At 57.6% G+C, this 24106-nt stretch overlaps 1 protein-coding gene and 2 long non-coding RNA genes across 3 annotated transcripts; all 3 read left to right on the forward strand.

Moving 5' to 3' along the window:
- Nucleotides 1–2438: 2438 nt before the first annotated feature.
- OAF (out at first homolog) lies at nucleotides 2439–19791 on the forward strand. The gene is made up of 4 exons (XM_045483177.1): nucleotides 2439–2956; nucleotides 15974–16108; nucleotides 17007–17187; nucleotides 18722–19791. Exons 1-4 carry the CDS (start codon nucleotides 2684–2686, stop codon nucleotides 18985–18987), a joined length of 855 nt encoding a protein of 284 aa, XP_045339133.1. The 5' UTR covers nucleotides 2439–2683; the 3' UTR covers nucleotides 18988–19791.
- LOC123600804 lies at nucleotides 2971–6837 on the forward strand. The gene is made up of 2 exons (XR_006713819.1): nucleotides 2971–5524; nucleotides 6016–6837. It is a non-coding gene; the product is annotated as an uncharacterized LOC123600804 (long non-coding RNA).
- A 1443-nt stretch (nucleotides 19792–21234) lies between the features above and the next one.
- Nucleotides 21235–23714, forward strand: LOC123600803. The gene is made up of 2 exons (XR_006713818.1): nucleotides 21235–22416; nucleotides 23403–23714. It is a non-coding gene; the product is annotated as an uncharacterized LOC123600803 (long non-coding RNA).
- Nucleotides 23715–24106: the final 392 nt, after the last annotated feature.

A 24106-nucleotide genomic window follows, 5' to 3' on the forward strand; every position in this document is an offset into this window, starting at 1 on the left:
GATACACGTAAAGCTCTTGGCACAGAACTTTGACGTAATAACGATACAATGAATGGTAGGTGCTACGATAATTGTCACTGTGGGAGTCCAGAGGCCAGAGAGAGAGGCGCTGGGCAGAGCTGTAGCTCAGTGGCTGAGAAAGTCTTCCTGGAAAACTCCAACTTGGTCCTGGATCTTGAAGAGTTTGGTCGGGTGAAACCAAAAGGCAGGACTAGGGACAAAGACAGGGCTGGGGGGGGGGGGGCGGGCGGGGGATGAGACATCAGCTCCCGTATCTCAAAAGAAAAATCTAATTTGATCTGTGGTTAAATTAACAGAGGAAGCTGATCGTGGCGAGGAAGTGATAGAGGAGACGAGGTCTTCTCTCTTCGTTTCCAAACCCAGGATTTGAATGGAGATAAAGACAGCCTCAGAGACTTCAAAAAGAAGCCAGACACATAGGGCTTCTTGGCTTAGGTCTCCCGGGATCTCACCAGGGTGACGGAAAGGGGCCTGGGAACACGGCTTGGGGCAGAGCTGACGATGCCTGGAATAGGGGAAGTTAGGAAATGCGGGTGAGGTCCCAGTGACTGTGTGGACTGATTCATGCGAGATCTAGCTTGAACGCTGGATTGGGATGCGTAGCCTATCAGGCAGGGGGCCGGTTTCGAGACCCTGGGCATCTCTCTTCTTCCGTCCTGCCAGCTCAGGGTGGGAGGGCCTCAGGAACAGCCTTTGCACTAATCCATCATTCTCTGACAGCCTGCCTTATCTCCCTGATGTGAAGATAAACTCCTCAGGGGCCAGGACAGTTCCCCAGGAAAGATGTTGTTTGTTTTAGATCCCCTATGCTGAGCCCTCTGTTAAGTACCAACTGTCAGACCCCTTACACCAAGCATCACCTGGGCCTTTGTGAAAAATGCAAATCCTTGGGTCTTTTCTCTAGGGAGTCTGCATGGCTAGCTTTAGGGACTCGGGTGTTTGTTTTCTTAACAAGCACCCGGATGATTCTTTTGGTAAGGCCAACTTGGAAAACACTGAGCTAGATCATCTCTTGAACCCCTTTCAGTCCTGTAAATGTAGGCAGCAGGGTGTAGTAGGAAGATCCCTGGGTGGGTAGTAAGGAGACAGGTTCCAGGCCCAAACCTGCAGTTCACAGCGTCTGGGGCGGCTGTTGGTGCCCTCACAGTTCTTGGCTGCCTGGGTTCCTGCTGTCATCTCCGGTACTAATAAGAACCCTGTGCTGAGGAGAACCAAGAAGGGAAGGAGGCTTCAGAGGCGAGGGGAGTAGTCACCATCTGCGATCAAGATCTCAAAAGAAACAGGGGGACCTAGAATCCACAGAAGTGGAACGGACCTCAGGGAACAACAGGTTCTGAGCACCTCCCCGGGGCTTTCTCTTCCGTGGAATTGGCAGGATATCGCAGGTCTCGGCAACTCCCACTGTACACGGGGCAACGCTTAGGCCCAAAGAATTTTTCAAACGTTCCCAAAGCACACAGCTGATCGGAGGAAGCAGGCATCCGGATCTCCCTGCCCTCACTCAGGTCACTGTTGGGGTGCATGGCAGCGTATATCGTTTTGGGACTTGTGGGAGAACCCTTGTTGGTCGATTGCTGGTGTCCCAAGTCCTTAGTCATTCTCCTGAATTTCCCTGGATTTGCTCAGCCTACGAGAAAGGGGGGGGTGTGGGGGGGGGGGTCTTGGGAGGTGGGCAGGACCGAGGATAGGCCATGAATGGGGTAAGTGAGGGCGATCGGACTGAAAAGAAAAGCCGTCCCGGGGCTCACAAAATGTGCGCAAGTCGAGGGGACGTATTCAGAGAGGTGGCCTGACTTATCAAGGCACCACACCGGAGGGATGTCAAATGAGGGCGAGAACCTCGGCTCACCTCTCCTGACCCAAGACAGTCGAAAGGCTGAAGGCGAGGTGAGGTCTGATTTTGCAGAACCGTTTTTAGAAATTCGCTGTGTCAGAGAAACTAAAAGACCAAACAAAACCCCTAAAACACCAAGCCCGATTATTTCGTCCACGTGGCACAAGAGCAAGCCAAAGGGGCGGGGGCGGGGGCGGGGGGAGGTGGACGGGACGGGGGAAGAGTCACCCGTCCCGCCCCTGCTAGGAGGAAGGGATTTGCCCGTTGAGCCAACTCCTGACACGGCCGGGTCGCGCGGGGCGCGGCAGGGAGGGAGGGAGATTGAGAAAGCCCTTTTCCCACAAAGCCGCTGCGCCGCGGTCCCCTGTCCCCGCCCCCTGCCCCGGGCCGCCGCCGGAGCGCGGGGAGCCGCCGCGAGCCCTTTAAGGGCCGAGAGGTGCGCGGTCTCTTTAAGGCAGGTCCTGGTGGTTTCTGTTTTCCGAAGGAAGTGACGGGGGGTGGGATTGAATGAAAAGTGCAAAACAGAGTCTCGCCGCGCCGGAGTCGGGGGCCGCGGCAGTCGCGGCGCTGGGCCGGTGGGCGGGCGGGTGGGGGGACCCCGGGAGCGCCGCGTCCGCCTCGGAGCCGCCGGGGGGGGGGGCGCGCGGCGGAGCGCAGTCCACGTGCGTCCGCGCCACGTCGCGGGCCCCCCGCGCCTGAGCCCCCCGGGGAGCAGCTGCCCCGCGCGCGCCCCGAACTAGCCAGCAACTTCGCGCGAAGTTTGGCAGCGCCCCTCTCGGCTCGCACGCCGCGCGCCGGGCCCGCGGAGGGCGGCGGCGGCCCCCGGGGATGCGCCCGCCCGGCCGCCGCGGGGTCCCCACGGCGCCCCCCGCGCTGCTGCTGCTGCTGCTGCTGCCGCCGCTGCTCGTGCCGCTGCTGGGGGCGCCGCGCGGCGTGAGCGCGGGGCCGGGCGCGCCGGCGGAGCTGCGGGTCCGCGTGCGGCTGCCCGACGGCCAGGTCACCGAGGAGAGCCTGCAGGCGGACAGCGACGCCGACAGCATCAGCCTGGAGCTGCGCAAGCCCGACGGCACCCTCGTCTCCTTCACCGCCGACTTCAAGAAGGTGAGGCACCGTCGCTCGCCTGGAGGGACGTGGGAGCCCGGGCGCCCCGGGGTCCCCCGGTCGCACTGAGGCCTGCAGGTGGAAGGCGGGCCAGGAGAGGGGAGAGACTGAGCCAGGGTCGTCGGGGTCCCCGGCGCCCAGATCCGGCCCCTTCATTCTGCTGGAGGAAATCCTCCGCCGGCCCTCCAGCCTTTCACCCCTTTGCTCTGGGTGCCCAGGCCCCTTGTCTCTCCCTGACTCCCAGCCTTCTGCCCACTTCTCTTCCAGCTCTCCCAGAGCCCTCCAGGTGCGGACTCTCCTTCAAAAGAATTGACTCCCTTCTTGGAGTCATTTCCCTGTGCTCTAGAGGAGAAAGTCCTGGGCTGGCAATCAGAGGTCCTGGGTTCTTGCTGTGTGATCTTGGGCAAGTCCCTTTCCTTCTCTGGGCCTCGTTTTTCACCTCTGTACAGGTCGGTGAGGTGGCTCCAGGCCCCTCAGCTCTGACATCTTGGAGTCTATGAACCAACTCTCGTGTTGCACCGTTCTAGGCCGGGGGCATGGCGGGAGGGAGGCCGGGAGGTAAGAGCTGATTGTCCCTTGTCCCTCCGGGACCAAGGAGAAGCTACCTCTGCTCCTGGGTCTGGAAGGCTGGGAAGCTTGCAGAAGGAGAACCTGGGGAGAGGCCCTACGTGAGGTCCCCGCACTCTGGGAGAGTTGCCACTCCTTACCGCGCCTGGCAGGACGGCTGGCCAACCTCCATGTTTTGACCCAGATTTCAGGAAGGGGGCAGAAACCAGCCCTTATTCAGTATGTGTAAGGAACCAGAAGGTGGACGTGGCCCCCAAGGTTGTTGGGGTTGGGGGGAGACTGGAGGAACTGGGGGGTTATCAGTAAATGGGCCCGGAAGGGCAGTGAGTGACTAACGGTGACCCAGCAGCAGGAATTCTGGAAGGAAAGAGGGTGGGTGAGGAGTAGGTACTTGAAAGGAGTCTCCTGATACACACACACACACACACACACACACACGCACGCACGCACATGCACACACCAGCCCCTCTTCTGATAAAAGGAGGCCCTGTCTCTGGGGAAGTGGAGAGGTGAGGCCAGTTAGATAGCTGGGCAGCTGGAGAAGTTCAGGGCTATAGAGCCTCGCCCAAGCCATCTCTCTCTCCTCCCTCTTAGAGAGTGGGAGCTTGAGAGGAAAGGGGCAGAACTTGGGGAGGCAGCTAGGGACCCAGCAAAACTGCCATAGATAAGCATGGTGAGGGGATCCAGTGGACAGCGGAGATAGGGCTTGACTGCCGACCTGTCCCAAAACTGCTGAGTTGTCACTGACATGGGACATAGGTGGACCATGGGGTGTGGGTGGTCATCCCAGCTGGGAAGACTTTGTGGCCCTTCCTTACTCAGTAGGCCCAAGCTAGGTTCTCACATTCAGGTAGAGGCAGGTGGGTTTGTGTGTGGAGAGAAGGAAGCTGGTGGGGCCAGAATACCTCCTGCCTCCCCACACCTAAACTCCAGGGGAAATTTTGTCAAATGCTTTCTTTTCCTGGGAAATCCCAGAGTAGCCAGACCCCTCAGGGGGCGGTGGTCTCATCTTCCCCTCTAACCTTGCACTGAAGCCCTTTGTACTTGAGAGTGCCCCTCTGGCCAGGACAAGAGTCTCCTAACCTTCCTGCGCAATGCCGACTGTTTTATGGTAGCTGGAACCCTGGGGAGAGGCTTCCCTATTCCTGGGACCTCTCCAGCAGCTGAGGCTGTGGCTAGGACATCAGTGAGAGACACAACGGGTAGGGCTGAGCTTTTATAGCCTCTGGCTGCAGCATAAACTCTTTTATTACTCTACCCTGTGGGCCAGGAGAGGGGAGTGCCCCAGTGGCAGTGGGGTGTGGAACTGGGGTCTGGAGCTGAGAGTTTAGTGGGGGGCTGACTGCCCAGTTGAAGAAGCCATTTGGAGCTGATGGCAAGGGCCCCATTTTAATCCTCGCAGTGGTTCAAACCTCCACCCGGGTTTGACTCTAGTCCAGAGTCTGCTTTTCAGGTTAGCTTCTGACCCAGAACCCGGCATTTCACACCCGCCCTGGCATCTCCTAATTCACCAGCAAGGACTGGAATTGGGGGCGGAAGGCGCAGAAAGGGAACCCGCTCTCTAAGGGCTCTCCAGCTCCGGGTTTCTCACTTAGCCCGGGGCGGGGCATCATAGCCTTTCCCCCACCCAAGTCGCTGTCTACATTGGCCAGAGCAGCTTTTCTATGCGGATCCTTCTGTGGCCCTCTCAGTCCTCAAGGCCTTGTGCCCCATAGCCTTTGGCAGATTTACACAAGGTTCTATGTAGACGTAACAATTTTTCCCGTGGGAAGAAGTCTTGAACGTTGTGTTTCTTTTGTTTTGTGTACCAAACACCCCAGTCCACTTAGGAATGGCAAGGCTTGCCATTTTCTCACCTTTAGGAGACAGTCCAGACTGAAATGAGATCGATACGGTTTAACCCTGGGCAGGGGACTTGATCTCCGCAGGCCTTCGTTTCTTCATCTGTAAAATGGGGGTGATAACGGCACCAATCCCGTGGCTATCATGAGAAGTAAACAGGTAATCCACGTGAAGTGCCCACTATGCGTCGGCTCCCGTGCTAAGCGCTCAAGAAATGGAAGCCGCTAGCTTTCGTAATCGTTGCCCACATCACAGTGGAGCATGGGCCCTCCGTGCTGAGCCTGGACCCAGAGAGGTTGAATGATGGACCCAGAGTCAGTGCTGAGCCTGGAGGTGCCTTGAGCCCCTCATCATAACCTTCTCCTCGAAGCACGGCGTGTAGGCGCTGTCCAGAGAAACAGAAACAATGGGACGTAGAGTGAGATACACGGAAAGAGATTTACTACACGAGATTGGCCCTCATGATCGTGGAGGCTGAGAAGTCCTACGATCTGCCATTTGCAAAAGTTGGAGGCCCAGGAAAGCTGGCAGTGCGGTTCCAGCCTGAGTCCCAAGGCCTGAGTGCCAATGTCTAAGGGCAGAAGACGGATGTCCCAGCCCGAGCAGAGAGGGCGCACTCACCCTTCCTCTGCTTTTTGTCCGATCCACAGCCTCCCCGGATTGGTTGGTGCCCACTCACACTGGCAAGAGCCATCTCTGCTACTCCTTCTGCCCATTCAAATGTTCATCTCTTCTGGAAACACCCTCACGGATACACCCGGCAGTAATGTTTGACCAGCCCTCTGGGCACCCCTTTCCCCCAGTCACACCGCAGCATTGCCGACCAGCCCCTCCGAGCATGGAGCGGTCATTCTTGGCCCGCCAGAATACCCAGGGCTGCAGGGACTGCCCTTGTGCCGGATGCCCTTGGCCCAGCCTCTCCCCACCCCCAGCCCCCTCTCCCCAGCCCCTCCCACCCTCTCTGTTTGCCTCCACTGAGAGGCAGGGTTCTAGGACTGTCTGGCTCTCCCCACCCTGCCACGCTGGACCCGAAGGCGGCGAGGCAGGAACAGTAATCAGAGTAATCCGCTCGCTGTAGGACACAGAGCCTGGAGCCCAGGCAAGGATTGACGATAGACTCCGCAGGTCGCTTGGAGCTATCAAGCGGCCCTCCTCGGTCGCTGCATACCCTGCCCCAAGGCTGCTGACCGTCAGGCAGACTGAGCTCTGGCTTTGAAAAAAGTGCCATGGCTCAGTGGCTCCCAGACTTCATGTCCATTAGAATCACCTGGGTAGCTTTGGAGAATCCCGATGCCTGGGCTGCAGCCCAGAGCAATTAGATCTGATCTCTGAGGGCAACGGTATTTTTAAAGAGGCCCCACGATTTCCAGCAGGCAGAAGGTTCGGGAACCACTGGTATAGCTGTTCCAGGGAAGGGAGGGGACTTGGAGGCGGGGCCCAGGTTGGACTGTTAAATACAGGGAGAGCCCACACTCACTGAGCATTTGGCAGCCCGTCATTCTACCCAGGGGAACTGTAATGTGCTTGAAGCAGCGTATAGGCGTTAGGCCTAATTCTACCTGCCCGCGGCACGCACACCGTCCTTCCTAATACACACCCAGTCGACGGTACTCTCCTTTATAATCCAAATCCCGTGGATGCAATTATACTCGTATGTGCGTACTCACCGGGCAATATCTAATACCGGCCACGTGCCCGCCCCCAGGCTCTAACCTGGCTTTTTGTCAGTCAGACCGCTTGGTCCCCCTCCCGCAGGTTGGTGTCCCCGTCCAAATTCTCTTTCCCCTTGGCTCCCTGGTCTGAGTGTCCAAAAGCTGAGGGAAGGGATGAGTCATGTTGCAGGCAGTGTGGTTTGGTGCTGACCGGAAGGGCAGGGTGGGCCTGAAAGATATGAGAAAGTCATGTGCAACTGTTCCAGGGCAGTGGGTGCAAATGGGAAGGGGGAGGAAGGAACCACAGGCTCCAGAAGCGTGGCAGGAGGGACCCTGAGGGGCTGTGCCATGGAGCCAAGATAAGGGGAGCCATATGGTGGTGTGGGTCAGCTCAAGGTCACTCTGAAGGACCCAAGAAGAGTCCTTGAAACTTGAGCCCCGGCCTGAGCGCCGATGGGTGAGTGGGAGTCAGGAAGGAACAGTCCAAAGAGCACCAGAGCCCCCGCCTTAGGGGGCTCCTGCTTGGGGTGAGGGAGCAGCGTGGGAAGCTGCATGCTGTCAGATGTAGTCTGGAAGATGTGGAATGTGCAAATGACCGCGCGCTGCCGGAGGCTGTTTATTATAACAGGATGTCATGTCACACAGATGTCAGGCCGGAGAAGCTTTGAGAGCCCAGTCTCCCCCTACCCTTTCTGTGTTAGGCCTCTGAAGTGTAGCAGCTGGGAACACAGGGATGTGATGGACGGGTTGTCTTCTTGGGGAACGGAGGGCAGCAGAGATGCTTTCGGGAGAGGCCCAGGCTTTTTTGGAGTCCAGAGCATTTCCTCATAGGAGTTTATGAGCAGTGACCGGATGGAACAACCTGGCTTGTGGCCGTGGGGCCCCCGGGGCTCACAGCAGTCCCTCTGCCGTGTCTGAGGAATTCTTCCATGGATCAGGATCTAGAGCCCTGAGGGAAGGTTGAGATATGCTCCCTGAAGCTTGGCAAGCATCTCCCACCCCTGAATGCCAATGTCCAGGTGGAGTCCTAGCAGAAGATCCTGGGTCAGGCAGTGAAGACAGCCACCTGGAACCAGGGAGGAGTGGCCTGCTAGAAATAAGATGGGGAGAGGCAGGGTAGGGCTGTCTCTTTCACAGGAACGGTGCAGCCTCGTGATGAGAACCGCATGTCCCCGTATCTCATGCGCCAAGTGGTCCCTCGGGTCACACGCTGTTGGGTGCTTTCACGCACAGCCTCCTTTGATCCTCCCTACTGCCTCGTGAGGCAGGGGTTACCCCCATTTTGCAGATGTGCAAACTGAGGCTTCGAGCTCTGAAGTGACTGTGACAAGATCAAGTGGCTAATGACCCGGGATTAGGACCCAGGGATCTTTCCACTGTATCGCAGTTGACTATGTGTGCCATAACGTAAGTAGGCTTCTTCCAGAAGGCCAAAGATACCTGAATAGGGGAGGGGAAAGGGAAGAAGAAAGCTGACGGAAAACCTTCATGCAGAGGAACAGATCTACAGAGAAACCCTCCTCTCTACAGACCTGAGCTGGACCCCTACCCTCCCGAGCTCATAACCCCTGGTGGATTTGAGTATTGGCCCTTGGCAGCTTTGTGCCAGGAGGCTCTTCCTCTAGAGAGATGGGGATGCAAGGTGGGGTGGGGGGGGGGGGTCCAGGGACCGTTTGTAAAAGATCTTATGGAGACCACTGAACATTCACTGTGTACATCTTTCTGCCCTTCGCCAGTTGTGCGTCCTGACGAGCCACTTGACCTCTCGGAGCCCCAGGCCCAGACACGGCACAGGCATGGCCGAGACACTAGTGTGATGTTCACGGTCCGATGAGAAGTGAATCAGAGGCTGTGGCAAAGCAGAGGCCAGCATAGGCTCGTGAGACGTGAGGTAGCGGTGCCAGCCAGGGCCCCGGCAGGTCCCCCCTCCCTGGCTCTCCTTGCTCGCTGGCAAGCCCATTGTTCTGGCACTTTCTTTCTGCTCTAGGGGCCAGTGCGTCATTAGGCTCTTCCGTCCCTTAGGTTGGCAAGTGTTTAATCGGCTGCCGCTGTGGATTCCGATAAAGGGCAGGGAGCAAGAGAGGCATTTGGGGCTGGGAATCCGGGTGAGAGAGGAGTATGGAGCCCCATCTTAGGAGCCCTGAGTCAGCGGGACAGTGGGGCACAGTCGATCCACATAAAGCCTCACATTGTTCCCCGGGGCAGTTGGAACAGTAGTGACCTTTGGGATTTGGCTGACAGAGAACTGGGGGCTCAGGGAGCTGGGAGGAGGGCAGAGGGCACTGCGCCTGACTGGTGGTGGTGCTAATGCCCCTTAACAAGAAGCTTTTGTCCCAGGACTGGCCCTGAGGGTATGCAGACATCCCTGTAATGGGGGCAGCGTAAGTCCCTGGGTATCCGCCTGGGAATGTGCCCCGCCTGGCTTTGGGTTGACCCCATCCACCCCTGTTCCTGCTCGAGGAGATGGGGCAGAGGGGCCAAGGCACTCCCGTGTCTGCCCTAGGCAGCCAGTGTGGGTTAGGAAGGTGCTGGTTCCGGGCTGCCTCTCCTTGCCGCCACGGTCCAACAAAACTGGCCCCTTCTCTAGCCATAACGCGGCCCCAGCCAGGAGCAGAGGAATAAATATTTAGATTGGCTCAGCCTGGGCCTCAGAATCATGCACTCTGGTGTGACGGGAAGGAGACAGAGATGGTCGAGGACACTCCCAGGAGACCGTGCCTGCTGTCCAAGAGCAAGGAGGGGTGGGGGGAGCAGGTGCTTCGCAAGGACCCTGGACAGAAGGGTGGGTGGCTGGGAGGGCACTGAGGGAGGGGGCAGCTCCCCACCCTGGCCCCCTTAGTTTTCGGCTCCCCATGGTGGAGTGCTGGGCTGGCGGGAGGTCTGAGATAGCAGAGGCCCCCTCCTCTCCCCAGGTGGGCTCTCTGGAGAAGAGGGCAGAGTGCCACAGCGGGGTGAGGACGTTGTTAGACCGTGGGTGAGGGAGTGCGTGAGGCTGCATGAGAGACTCTGAGAGACATCACACTGACTCAGAGAAAGGGGTGAGGTGGAGACTCCACAGGCGGGGGGACACGGAGGGAGGCAGTGCTCCTGTGAGCAACCAGCATGCGAGGCAGGAGGATGGGGGGGGGGGGGTGGCCGTGTGCAGCCGAGCCGATGGGAGCCGGGGAGAGACAGGAGCCACTGCATGTGAAAGAGATTGTTCTAGAAGCAGCAAGTATGCGTGAAAAGACTCCAGACACGTGGCCCGTGAACGGGGGGAGGCAGGCGGGCATCCCTGCGTATCACTTAGGATCTGACTTGGCTGAGACAGAAAACCGCAACAGCGGCTGAAGCAAAAGAGAAGTTTGTGTCCCTCTCCCCCGTCTTATCTGAGGCTGGGGGTCGGCGGTCCAGGGCGGTGTGACCACTCCGCTGTCATCGCAGCCGAACTCCTGTGTGCTCTGTCTGCAGCGTCGCTCCCCTTCCTTGACATTAAGCTTCCCCTGGGGCCTCTCCCCAGGAAGGCTGCACCTGGGCCTGGCACAGGATGTCTGCCGTTCAAGTGCAGAGGGCTGCCCGCCCCCCGCCGCCCCTGTGCTTCCCGGAGTGGCCCTCCACTGTCTCATAGGTGTTCACCCGGAGCCCCAGCACAGCTGAGCCAGCGCAGCCTTCCCTCTGCGAGCTGCAGTGGATCTCAGAAGCACAGCCTGGCGGGGAGTGAGTGTGGAGAAGGAGGAGATCTGGAAAGGGCGGACAGGGGAGCTTGGGGGGTGGGTGGCGTGAAGGTCGCTGGACTGTGAGTTGGGAGACCCGGGCTTCTGGTCCTGGCTCTGCAGCTGTATGACTTGTGGAGGTCACGTCCTCCGCTGGAACCTCACTGGATCGTGAGCTCAATGATCCCCTAAACCCTCTAAAAGCCACAATAGCAGCTGGAGGACTACCAGCCTTCTTGTTGGAGGCTAGGGAATTGATGGAGGCCCCGGAGCACGCGTGCACGCGTGCGTTCGTTCGTTCACTCAGCTGATAAGTGGTGACCCAGCTCTGTGCCAGACCCTGAGGCTACAGCATAGGTAAGGCCTGGTCTCCACCCTTGAGCCAGGGGCAGGCCATGCAGGGCTTGGATGACTTACTGCCCAGGCAGAAGATGCCACATGAGGACAGGGTCCTTTGTCGATGCAGATCAGGTGCACGCGGGCCCGGCACAACTCAAGTTTCCAGTCCAGCTCGAAACCCGTGGCTTCTGGGGATCTGCTAGATGAAGCCCAGACTCCTTGGCTGGGCTCTCAGACCCGCTGCCCCTCCCCTCTCACCAGCCTCCTCCTTCGACCTCTCTCTCTGCCCTCCCTCACCCTGCCCTGCCCCTGGTGGTTTTCCCAGAATGCTTCCAGACTCTCGTTTGTGGGCTCCTGCCTTCGTTTCTTCGTTGCCAGGCACTTACTGAGCACCTACTGTGTTCTAGGGGGTGGAGATGGTTGCAAATAAGATACTGCCCCAGGCTCAAGGAGCTGAGTCCGGAAGGTACGGCAAGACAGGGTTGCAAACACAACAGGACTCGTGCTGTAGAGGTTAGGAGTTGGGGCCGGCTGAGTCTGCTGGAGGGTTGGTGAGGGTAGCATTCGGGGGGACGGGCCAGAGCAGGGGATGCATTGGAACCGAGTCCTGAGACACAGTAGGCAGATGAGGACAGGGCATCCCCAGCAGAGGAATCAGCTCATGGAAAGTGACATGGCCTCATCGTTTCTTCTGGGAACTACCAGCTCTTTAGTTGAATGCTCAGGGAGTCCAAGAGGAGCTGTTGGTGAAGTGGATGCCGGCCTCCGGAGGGGTCTTTGAAGGGCATTAGGCATTAGGCAGATCAATAACAACATGGAGGGATAGATGGGTGTTAAGAGAGCCTCACATTTCCCTGTCTTCTGTAAACGCCTCTCTCTGCTAGAAAGCCCCCCAACATCCTTTGGCTGCTCAGGAGCACTGAAATGTCCCTCACTCTAGGGAAGTCTTCCCTCCTTCCCTCCTCGCCTCCCTGCGCCATCGGAAGGGGAAAACAAACGCCCCTCCGTCCATCCTTTGCCCCATAGCGCGTATCATAAACCTCAACCCTCGGCCGTTATTGGTGCACTGGCTTTGGTTGCAGGAGGCCAGCCTCTCCATGAGCCCCGTGAAGACAGGGGCCCCTGCCTTGGTTTTGGCCACTTCCCTGCCCAGCCTGGTGCCTGTGAAGGCCTTGCCCCAGGTCATGCTAACCAGTGCTCTCCCACGGATTTGCTGATTACCTGCCACTCCCAGAGGACTCCCCCGACCTCTCTGGGCCTCGGGTGCCTCTTTAGGAGAAAACCCTTTGCTCCTGCGTCTGCAGGTCTGGAATAGATCACAGTTGGAGCAAGGCCAGAGATGGCAACAATAATAGGGAGTTCAGCCCACTGTGTTCTGAGACCTTTCGCTCATTTCTCCCTCCCAATAATCCCTGGAGGTGTAGGTATTGTTAGTTTAACTCATTTAACAGATGTGGAAACTAAGGTACAGGGAGGTTAATTCGCCCAAGGCTACACGGCCAGTATGAACATAGGTACTTCTGGCTACAGAGCCTTTGTCCTTAACTACTGTGCCGTCCTACAACCTATCTACTCCTGATGCTTACTTAAAACCACAGGCCAAGGGGGCTGGGGGGCTGGTGCACGGCCTGGGTGGCTCAGTCCGCTAAGCATCAGACTTCAGCGCAGGTCACGATCTCACAGTTCATGAGTTTGAGCCCCACCTCGGGCTCTGTGCTGTCAGCACGGAGCCTTCTTCAGATCCTCTGCCCCCGCTCTCTCTCTGGCCCTTCCCCACTCGTGCTCTCTAAATTAAACAAACAAAGCCATAGGCAAAGGACTTCAGCAGACTCTGTCCACAGCCCGCTCACCACACCGGCTGCACGGCTCAGGTCTCTGCCCCACTACCGACCTGCTCCCGCATCGGCCTGCTGGCCGGCTCCCGTAGGGCTGGAGGGTCCTGGGAGCCCTATAGAAACTTCCTTGGCCTGGGCCTAGCATCCGGCCAGATGTTTGCTGAAGCAGGGGGACTTCTTCCCCTGCCCTTTCCTCTGTGCTGGAGGGAAAGGGGCCCCCGGGACCTTAGCGGTGAGTCTGAGGTGTAGAAGGTGGGAGGGACACTGGTCTACGGAGGTTCTGGGCAGGGCAGGCTGGTGGGCTAGGAGGGTGGTCCTGCCTCACGTCACCCTCATATCTGTGTCAGACGCTGCTTTTTGGTAGTCACGCTGAACCGTGAGTGGGAGCTGCCAAACTCCCAGGGCAGGTCTTGCGCAGGAACTCCAGGCATGGCTGGGCCAGGGAACCGAGTTCTAATCCTGGCTCTGCCACTTGCCAGCTGTGTGGCCAAGGGCGGACCACACTGCCTGTCTGGACCTGAGCTTCAGTTTCTCGAGCTGGGCGTCAAGGACACCTGGGAGGCACCGGTGCATTGTGGTTGAGAGAACACTGGCTTTGGAGTCAGACCGCCGGGGGTTAGAACTCTGGCCACGTTTCCTCCTGTCCCGTGACCTTGAGCAAGTAACCCGTTCCAAACTCAGTAATAATCATCCTCCCTACCTCCTGTTGTTGTGAGGATTTTAGACAGGACGATACACCCTCGTAAGAACAGTGACTTATCCCTTCCAGTTATAAGCTTCAATAAATCTTTGCCCTCCACGAGTAAATCTTCTCTCTCAATGAGAAATCCTCATTCCCTCTCTTCGCCCCCAGTCAGATTCCCAATTTAGTGCCCCCATTTGCTGTCGTCACCAACATGGTTGTTTAATATAGAGGCAGGGGAGAAAAAAAAAAACAACAACAACTCAAAGCAGGTTTGTTTGTTTTGTTTTGTTTTTAACCCTCCTGTCTGGTCTAAGAGTTCGAATGCTTTCTCTGAACGGTGGGCAGGTGATATCCCCAAGCAAAGAGACCACTCTGCGGCTGCCAGACCGCAGGCATATGGCTGGGGTCTTGGAGAAGATGCTCTGAATATTCCAGACAAGGTTCTTTTAAAGAGTCATTGCTGAAAATAATGTTGGATCCTGCCTCGGGGTCCTGCCGGGGACACCCGGCTGCCTGGAGCCCCAGGAGGGGAAGTTTCGTTTCGGGTCTCACCTGGCAGGAAGTGAGCCCCCAGTGGAAAACACACAAGCGTACCAGCCTCCGGTCTCCCCTCAGCCAACCTGAGCAAACCGAAGGAAGATCGGATGGCCCAGCCTGGCAGGACAAGGAGATTCCAGCCTCAGGGCCCAAGAACGGATTTCCTGTTGAGAGGAAGCTGGGTTAACCCAAGCTCTGATTCACCTTCCTTGAGATCTGGCATCGGAAAGAGCCCCGTGGAACCTCTGTCGCCAGCTGAGCCTCAGTCTCTCCTTCTGCAATATTGGTGGAAAATCTCCCCGCACATGCCCACACCTCCCTGTGCTGGAGATCTTTTGTAGGAGAGGAAAGTAAGAGACCCATCCCTGTAGTCAAGGGACCTCACAAGTGCACGGGGGTTATGGGATGGCAGCACACAGGCCACCCGTAACATTTGCTGATCACTGCCAGGACGAGACTCGAGATTCGCGACAGCTAGCACCTACTGAGTGCTTACTGTGGGCGGGCGTTCTCCTGTGGCCTCCACACTGTTTTCACACAAGCCTACCAGGGAAATGCCTTATCGTCCCCATCTTGCCAGTGAGGCTTACAGAGGCTGGAAGATAAGCCTGGGCGCTGGCTAATGCAAGACAGAGTTGGGGTACGACCTGCCCTCATTGCCTGTACAGGAGCCCAAGGGGAACCTTGGCCCCTGTTTCAGAGCACTTATACTCTAGTGGGCGTACCATACCCCCTGAGTCACCGCGGGCTCTCTCAGTGGGCGAGGCCAGGGCACGTACGTCGAAAGATGAATAACTACACAGGCCTGTATATGCTCAGTGCCAGTGCAGGGTCATTGGGGTTCTAGAGGAGAATGGTCCTCGTGGCCAGGGTACCTCCCTGGCAGGGAGCGTCATGACAGATCCAGACCACTTCTGAGTGGGGCCTGCTAATTTTGCACTGGGAGCAGTTAGCCAAGGCACAGAGCTGAGTGAGAGCAGGAGGACACCTTGGGTGCAGCTGGGTCAGAGCACAGGGTTCCAGCAGCCAGATTGGCAGGGGAACCCCATCCTGCCCTGTGGCCCCTCTCCCTCCTCCCTCTGCTCCCCTCCAGCCTCCCCCACGCACGCACGCAATGAGTGAGTAACAGGAAGGAGCCATTGGCCTGCTGGTAATGCCATTAGTAACCCCGAGGGGAAAGGGGAAGTGGAGGGGGGAAGGGAAAGGTGAGCCATCCCAGCTCCCCCAGGCCGGAAGTTGGCAACAGCTGCAGCCAGCTTGGGCTGCGTCTGCCCTTAACCCCGTCCCATGCCCACTACCTCAATCTGAGATGGGATGGCCAGGGGCCTGGCCGATTAGAAGCGCTGGGGGGCATTTTGAGGAGCACCAGTTTCTAGGCACCGCCCCCCTCCCCCCACCCAACCTACTGACCAAGAATATGAGAAAGACTCTGGGATCTGTACTTGTAAAAAGTTCAAGCCCTCCCCTATTATGGCCTGGTCAGGTAGTTCTAGAGGCTGTGACCCACCCTGATCAGGGTGACACGGGTGCCACGGAGGGGCAGCACCAGCCTTGAAAGAGCCAGGCACCAAAAACAGGGTGCTGTTTCTTTCAAGGTGAAGTTCTGTACTTTTTAAACAGTTCTGGTTTGAAAAGACTTTTTAGTGGTTCACCATGTGAATTTTCCAGGGGGCTCTGGAACATCTGGGGTGTGCTCTTTCGAGTCACGGGTTTAATGGGAAAGATAAAAATTCCTAGACCAGCAGGAGGGAAATGTCCGTCGCGGGGCAGTGTCCAGGCACGTGTCCTGTCCAAGGCCTGGGCTGAGTGCTGGGTGGGAGGCCCCGCCCACTCCAGCTGGTCCCCATGCTCCTGCCCTTCCCCGTTAGGACGTGAAGATCTTCCGAGCCCTGATCCTGGGGGAGCTGGAGAAGGGGCAGAGTCAGTTCCAGGCACTCTGCTTTGTCACCCGGCTGCACCACAATGAGATCATCCCCAGCGAGGCCATGGCCAAGCTTCGACAGGTGAGTGCTCACTTCGAGCCTTTCCTGGCCCAGCTCCTGCCCCAGAGCCCCCAGCCCTGCAGCCAGCCCCGAGCCTGAACCACACCCCGACCTCACTCTCCCACCCAGCCCCTGACCCACCCTCACCCCTGGTGCCCCACTCTCACCCCGTAGTCCTGAACCCCTGATATCGCCCCAGGCCAGACCTAACCCCATCACCCTAGATCGCTAATCTGCACTGACCCCCAACTGCCAGATCCCTCCAGCCTCCAGATTTCAGCTCCTCCCCCTTTATGGTGGAGATTCTGGGCTTGGACTCCGAGGTCAGATATGCCTTCAGGCCCAGCACCACCCCCCTGTATCCCGGGGACGTTGCACACGTTGCCTTCCAAGCCTCTACTTTCCTATGGAGAAATGAGTTCTACTGAGAATTAAATGAGAGCATGCATGGAAAGTGTTCAGCACCGTGTTCAGAACCCTTCAGCCCGTTGACCTGCTCCCTGTCCCTTCCTGGCCCCTGGGCCTCTCCCCCAGCCTCATCTGTGTTCCCTAAACGAGGCCCTCCCCTCCCTTCCCGGTCCCAGACTCTGTTCTCTGCCTGTTGGAAGGAGTGGGACCCCGGGGGCATCTGTCCTGGGCCAGCTCGCCCGGCTGCCACCTCCAATAACCAGCCCTGATGACTGTCAGAATTCTCCGTCAGCCCCAGACGCCGGCCGGTGGCCAGCGGCTGAGGCTCGGCTGAGCCCTGGGGATTGGTGTCTCCGGAAGCTGGAGGAGAGGCCGGGTGCCCCTGGACTGCCAGCCTGCCCCAGGGTTCTGAAGGCAACCAGCCTCGGCCTGTCTGACTCTCAGCGATTAGGCAAAGCAGGGCAGGGAGCATTCGGAGGCCGGGTGGGAGCGGCTGTTCCTCTCCACACAGAAGAACCCACGGGCAGTGCGGCAGGCTGAGGAGGTGCGGGGCCTAGAGCATCTGCACATGGACATCGCCGTGAACTTCAGCCAGGGGGGCCTGCTGAGCCCCCATCTCCGCAACGTGTGTGCCGAGGCCGTGGATACCATCTACACCCGCCGGGAGGACGTCCGCTTCTGGCTGGAGCAAGGTCAGCTTGGGATCCCATCACCCAGGCGAGAGCGCGGTAACGAGATGCGGGAGTTCAGAGGAGGGACCCCGAAACCGGGCTGGGATCGGTCAGGGCAGGCTTCCTGGAGGAGGTGGTGCCCGTGTGGCTCTTCGGGGAGAGGAGTCAGCCAGATGAAAGCGACCGTTTCCAGGTAGGGACCCACAGACCTGTGACTTCCCAGGTCGTGCGGAGGGAGATACCCAGGCAGCACCCACCTCATGCCTTCCGTTAGTGAGAACACAGGACCTCTGTCGGGGGAGGGGGCACAGGTATCAGGGTCGGCACCCACTCCTCCCTGCCCACCCCTGCTGCCCCCCTCTCTCCTTTCCTTCATGCCTTCCCTGGTGCCAGCATCTCTCTCCCGTCTCTGGTGTGGTCCCTGCCTTTTGGCCTGTGTGGCTTTACTGCTGCCCCATTTCCTGATTCCGTTCCCAGGACTGTCCTCAGGTCCTCTGTGTAGAGGGGACAGGGAGATGCCAGACCCCTGGTCCTCTGCCCAGCCAGCTGAGCAGTAGAGAAGTGCCTGCCCTTCCCAGGGCACCACTGGATTTAGAAATGGCCAACAGGGGGAGCTGGGTGGCTCAGTCGGTTGAGCGGCTGACTTCGGCTCAGGTTACGATTTCACAGTTGGTAAGTTCGAGCCCCGCGACAGGCTCTGCGCTGACATCCTGGAGCCTGCTTGGGATTCTCTCTCCCTCTCTGCCCCTCTCCCACTCACATTCGCTCTCTTGTGCTCTCTCTCTCAAAATAAATAAACATTAAAAAAAAAGAAATAGCCAAGAGCTGTACTCATGCCCTCCACACACACCCCTCCCAGTAAGCTGCACTCCAAACTGAGGTTCAAGCTCAGTACTGTCCCCCCGAGAGGCTGGTCTGTCCCGTGGCCACTGAGCCAAGCCAGGGGCCAGGTCACTGCTGTCTCCCCCAGCACCCCTGTGTGTACCCTGGCCACCCTGACTTCCCAGCATGTTTGTGCTGGGTCCTTCCCTACCTGGCCCTCCTCAGATACCACCTCCTTTAAGAAGCTCTCCTCGATTTTCTATTCATTCTCCCCACGTCTCTATTCCGTCACATCCTAGTATAGTGGTATTTTATTTTTAATTCTTTTTAACGCTTATTTGTTTTTGAGAGAGACAGACATGAGCAGGGGAGGGGCAGAGAGAGAGGGAGACACAGAATCCAAATCTGAGCTGTCAGCACAGAGCCCGACGGAGGGCTAGAACCCACGAACCATGAGATTGTGACCTGAGCCGAAGTCGGACGCACAGCTGACTGAGCCACCTAGGTGCCCCTATAAGGAAGGCCTTGAAGTCAGAAAGACCTGGGCTCTATTCCCACTCCTTACTGTGTGACCGCAGTGAGATCACTAAACCTCTCTGGGCCGGGTTTCTCCTCTATAAAAACAAGAATGGAAATGCTCAGCTCACAGGGCTGATGGGATGCCCCAAGAGGCCATGCGGGGCGGGCTCCTCCCTCCCTTTCCCCTCTGCTGATGCCTGCCTCTCTCCCGCAGGTGTGGACAGCTCTGTGTTTGAGGCTCTGCCGGAGGCCTCGGAGCAGGTGCACCTGTCCCGCTGCGGGCAGGTGGGGGATGGCGCGAAGCCCTGTGTCTGCCGCTACGGCCTGAGCCTGGCCTGGTACCCCTGCATGCTCAAGTACTGCCACAGCCGTGACCGGCCGACCCCCTACAAGTGCGGCATCCGCAGCTGCCAGAAAAACTACAGCTTCGACTTCTATGTGCCCCAGCGGCAGCTGTGTCTCTGGGATGAGGACCCCTAGCTGGGCTGGGGTGAAAGGGGGCCGTCTCTGAGTTCGCCGCTCTGGGTCCACCGCCCTTCCCCCAGCCACTGGAGGGGGTGGCCGCCCCCCAACTGAGGCCTTATCTCCCTTCTCGTCCCTTGATCCCGGAGCCTCTGGCCCCATCACTCAAGACTGTGAAAAGGGGTGTGGCATGGCAGGGGTTAACTCATGAAGGCAGCCCCCACTCCCACCCTGTGCCTCCCTTGGGGACAGAGAGAAGGAAGGGGGTCCTCCAGATGTGTCCCCCTCCCCTTCATCTCCCCTGAAGTGTTCTCTTTCAAGCAAACAAAATGTGATGGCCCGTGATTCTGTTGAACTCTTCGAAGGTTTAGACCCTAAAAGGTGTCTGTGCCTGTTACACCGACCTCCCCCCCGCCCCCCCCCCACACACACGCACCCCCACTCCCCCATCTGGAAGGAGCTGGCCCCTCTGCACCATCAAATGCCCAACGAGGAGGGGACCACGTCCCAGCGAGGGGGCCGTCGGGGACCATTGCCATAGCCCCTCCACCAGATTACAATGCACTCTGCTCATTGCTGTCCTCCCAACACTGGGGCAGGTGAGGGCCTCCCAGCCCGGACACAAACCACGTGTGCCTTTCCCCAGACCCAGACTCTGTTGGGAGAGCAGGTCCCAGCTTCCCTCCTCGAGACAGAAATATTTTTTTGTAAAGTTCTGGGGCGGGGGGGGGGGAGCACGAAGTATGAGGAAAACTTGAATTCCAGATTTTTAATGCAAAGTATTTATCATTTGTACCAGAAATAAAAGTTTAAATTTTTATTGGACAGCTCGTCGCAGAGTTCTGAAAGAACTCTTGGCCAATGCTGCCACCTGGTGGCAGGAGGGGCGTTCGCTCTGCCGGGGACCAGTCTCGACACACCGCTAAGGCACCTGCTCATTCGCTGTGCAGCAGGGAGTGGATGGACCCGGGACGTATTAGGGAAGGATAAGACAAAACTTCAGCACTTAAGAAGAAGAGACATAGATGAGCGAGTCAGACGGTAATAGTATAAATAGATTAAAGCAAGCACTAAGGCAAAAACTCCGGAACCAAACTGCCAGGGCCCAAATCCTGGCGTGGCTTATTTCCTGTGCAATCTTGGGTCAAGTCACTTTACCTTCCTGTGCCTCAGCGCTCTCTGCTATAAAATGGGCTTAATTGTGAGACTTACATGGGTGTTCATACATCTGAAGTGCCCGGCACAATAGTGTTCATTTTATTCGCTATTAACATCATTACTGTTAGAGAAAAGAGCAGGCATTTCCTCACCTGTACACCTGAGACAGCTAAGCCAGACATCCCGAAGGTCTCTGTGCTCCCAAAGTACCTTCCAGTTTGAAGAGACTGTAATAGGAAGTGCCGAGCCGGGTGTTGGAGAACTTTCGGGAAGGAGGGATGGCGCAGGTTGAATTTATCGAGGGAGGTCTCCTGGACCAGATGGGATACGGCTTGAAGCTGGAGGATGGTAGGCATTTGGCAAGGTGGAGGAGACTGAGCACAGGGGAGAGACAGGAGTGCTCCAGGGGACCCGAATCCTTAGGAAGGAGGAGACGGGAGAGTCAAGTCCTTCCTTGTCCACCTTGGAAAGGGAAACAGGCTTTCAGGATGTCCCCGACCCCTTGAAGGCTCCCCAGAACAGGCTGCTGCCGCCCCTTGAAGCTGTATAGACCAGAGGGTTGTGGTGGGAGCCAGGCTTGCTCGGCCAGGGTCAAGTCAGAGATAGGTGGTGAGACCTCCTTTTCAGGTAGGCATGCCTCTTTCTGAACCTGTTTTCGAGGACCAGCCTTAGCTGTCCTTTGGGGGGGGCGGGTGGCGGTTAGGGAGGGAGGTGTTCCTCCCCAGGCCCTTTCCTCCTTCCCCTGCTGCCCAATCCCAGCCCTCAGTCCTGAGCCCCAATCCCAGCTCTGGGTGGGGGAGGGGATTACTTGGAGAAGGCACCTCCCACTTCCCCACCCTGTCTGTGTGCCTTTTTTTACTGGAGGTGGGGTTCCAGGTCATATATGCCTTTTCACTCGCAAGTGGCCAAAAGAATGCTGTTTTTTTAAAGAGTGCTTTTTTTTTAAATGTAAGTTTGTTTTTAATGTTTATTTTTTCTGAGAGACAGAGCACGAGCGAGCAGGGGAGGGGCAGAGGGAGGGAAACACAGAAGAGCAAGCAGGGGAGGGGCAGAGGGAGGGAGACACAGAATCCGAACCAGGCTCCGGGCTCTGAGCTGTCAGCACAGAGCCCAACGCGGGGCTCGAACTCACGAACCGCGAGATCATGACCTGAGCCGAAGTCGGACGCTTAACTGACTGAGCCACCCAGGCGCCCCTAAAGGGTGCTTTTGTGATCTTCCTTGGGAGTGACTCACACCTCCAAGCCTGCCTGTCCCAAGCAATGAGGGGGCATCTGCACACTCATTACACTCCATTCTGCCTCGGGCCCCTTCTTTGGTCTTAGGGCATGGGGATGAAAATTAAGATTCCCTGAGACTTTGGGCTGACCCCACACTCAGGCCAAGTCCGTGCGACCCCTCATTCCAAACGATCCTCCCAGCCCAGCTCTAGTCAGGTGCATCCACTGCCTGCCACCTGTGTGGCATCAGAATCCCTTGGGAGCTCAGCCCATTACCAGGGTCAGCTATTTGAGAAACATGCAGATCGGGCCTTATTTTCCTCAGGAGGCCTTTGTGCACGTGTAAAACCGTAACACACCTACAACGAGCGCTCCTTTCTCTGGCCCGTTAGAGTTTACAAAGTGACTTCATATAAATGAGCTCACTGGCTCCTTGTAGCAATTCTGTGACACTTTGTGGACGCGGCTCACCAATACAATTATGTGACTTGACCAGGTCAGACAGCCAGTTGGGCCTCCTTGCCCCTCAGCCTCCTTGCCCCAGGCATACCTACTAACCTAAATGGGTTATCAGATTGGCCAGCTGGAACCTCGGGGCAGCGGGGAGGGGAGAGGCATGAGGTACTCAGCACCCACTGGGGCCAGTCCTGCAACAGCAATCACCGAATACATGGTGGGGGGGCGGGGGGAGGGGGCGGTGCCCACAGGTCCCCTATGACTAGAGCTGGCGGGAACAGGCCTCCTGATGGGTCCCTTTTGTCAAGGGAAGCAAGGCCCTGGGTGGGAGGCCAGGAGCCTAGGCCTTGGTGGAGCCTCTTCAAGCCAGAGAAGATGAACACTGTGTCAGGTTCCCCCTGGCAGGGTGACCCCAGCCTGGACTGGGTCTTGCTGGGTTTTCCGTGGGTTTACTTCGGGTTCCTCTCCCTGCAATCTTAGTCAAGGGAAGTCTTGTCTTCGCCGAACCTTAGATGTGGTGGGTGGAGCCACGGAGAAGTCTGGCAAAAAGCGGGGGCCAGGACCGCTCCCAAGAAGCAAAGGTTGAGGGTGACCACGCCTCCCTGGGAGGAAGGTGGGTACCGGCCTAGTCCCAGCTCTGTGCATTCTGGGGTGGGTCACCCCCATTGCAAACCCCCAGCTCCTCATCTGCTAGGAGGTGGCCCTCTCTAAGGGCTTCCTGACCCGGCAATCAGTGGGTAACTGCCGGCTGGCGTTCTACCTCGGATCGTTAGGTGTTGGGCGACTGGTGGACAATTGAATTGTCCACGACTTGCTCTTACAAGCCATGCTGTAGAGAAATGGTAAAAATGGAGCACCACAAAGCCCAGTGTTTGGTAGAGGCTGCCAGATGGCCCTCCAGATACAGTTGTCCAAATTTGCACCCTCACCAGCAGGTGTATGAAAGGCCCTTTCCCCCACATTCCTGCTGCATTGGGCGGGGTTCTTCAGAGAAGGAGAGCCAATAGGATACAGAGAGAGAGAGAGAGCGATTTCTAGTAAGGAATGAGCTCATGTGATTGTGGGGTCTGGCAAAATCCAAAATGCTGGCAGCAGGCAGCTTAGGCAAAAGATGATGTTGCAGTCTCGAGTCTGAAATCTGTACGGCGAGTCACCTGTCCGGAAATTCAGACGGGATTTCTGTTACAGTCTTGAAGCAGAATTGCTTCTTCTGGAAACCTCAGTGTTTGCTCTTAAGACCTGCACCTGATTGGATGAGGCCCACCCACATTATCAAGGGTAATCTCTAAAGCCAGTTGATTGTAGAGGTTAATCACATCTACAATGATACCATCACAGCAGCATGGGGCCTAGTGTTAGACCAGGCACCGTAATACCTAGCCGACCTGACACATAAAATTAACCATCGCACCTGCTGTCGCTGGATATCATGATATGGTGTTTGCCATTTTGACCTTGAGAAACAGTAAAGCATTCTAGGGATTACTCTCAGACATCAACTGTTGACCGTAGCCAGGTAACGGCTGGTTGTTCCTGTTTCCCTCCCCTGCCCCCACCCCATTTCCTCTCTACCCTCCTCTGCCCTGCTCTGTGCCCCAGGATACCAACCTGTGGATCTGCCTCGCCTGGGTTCCTTCACCTCTGGCTCGGCCAGTGAGGAGCACCAGAGATCAGAGGGCAGGACGAGAGAGAATTCCAGGCATCTATCCCCACCCCTTGCTGCTTCCAGACCACACCTCTGCATCGGCTTCCTTTCTCCAAGCACCAGACCTCCTCGGGCCCCTAGGCCACTATTTCCTCTTCCTGCCACTTCCGCCCTAGCCTCTCGGTGTCACTGGCCCTCTGGTTCCCTTAATCCCGCTCCCACCTCTGTAAATAAGCCATACTTTCATTAAAGGCACTCCGTGTTGAGTCGATTCTGTTTTCCTGCCCCTGCTGGGGCCCCAGAGGAATGGAGAGTGGGAAGGAAGAAGGCAAAAGTGGGCTGGAAAACACAGGCTCGCACGACAGGGACTCCGTGCGCACCTTCTCCTTGGAGAAGATCCCGACCTCACAAGGGGGCTTCAAGTCCAGCGAGGGAAAGAAGGCGGCTCACAAGCTACCTCGGTGTGGTATCCACATCCCCTGTGGTGGCCATCCCACCGCCTGGGCCCGGGTTCCGGCTGTGTGTCCTGCTGAGGCAGCGTCCTGACTCTTCAGCAGTGACAGGCAGGATGAAGTGACACTACGCTCATGGCACCCCCCTCCCCTACACCAGGGGAAGCAGAAACAGATGCCACGTGTCTACCCGGCCCACACGCCCA

This window comes from Leopardus geoffroyi, chromosome D1, assembly GCF_018350155.1.
Source record: "Leopardus geoffroyi isolate Oge1 chromosome D1, O.geoffroyi_Oge1_pat1.0, whole genome shotgun sequence".
Lineage (NCBI taxonomy): Eukaryota > Metazoa > Chordata > Mammalia > Carnivora > Felidae > Leopardus > Leopardus geoffroyi.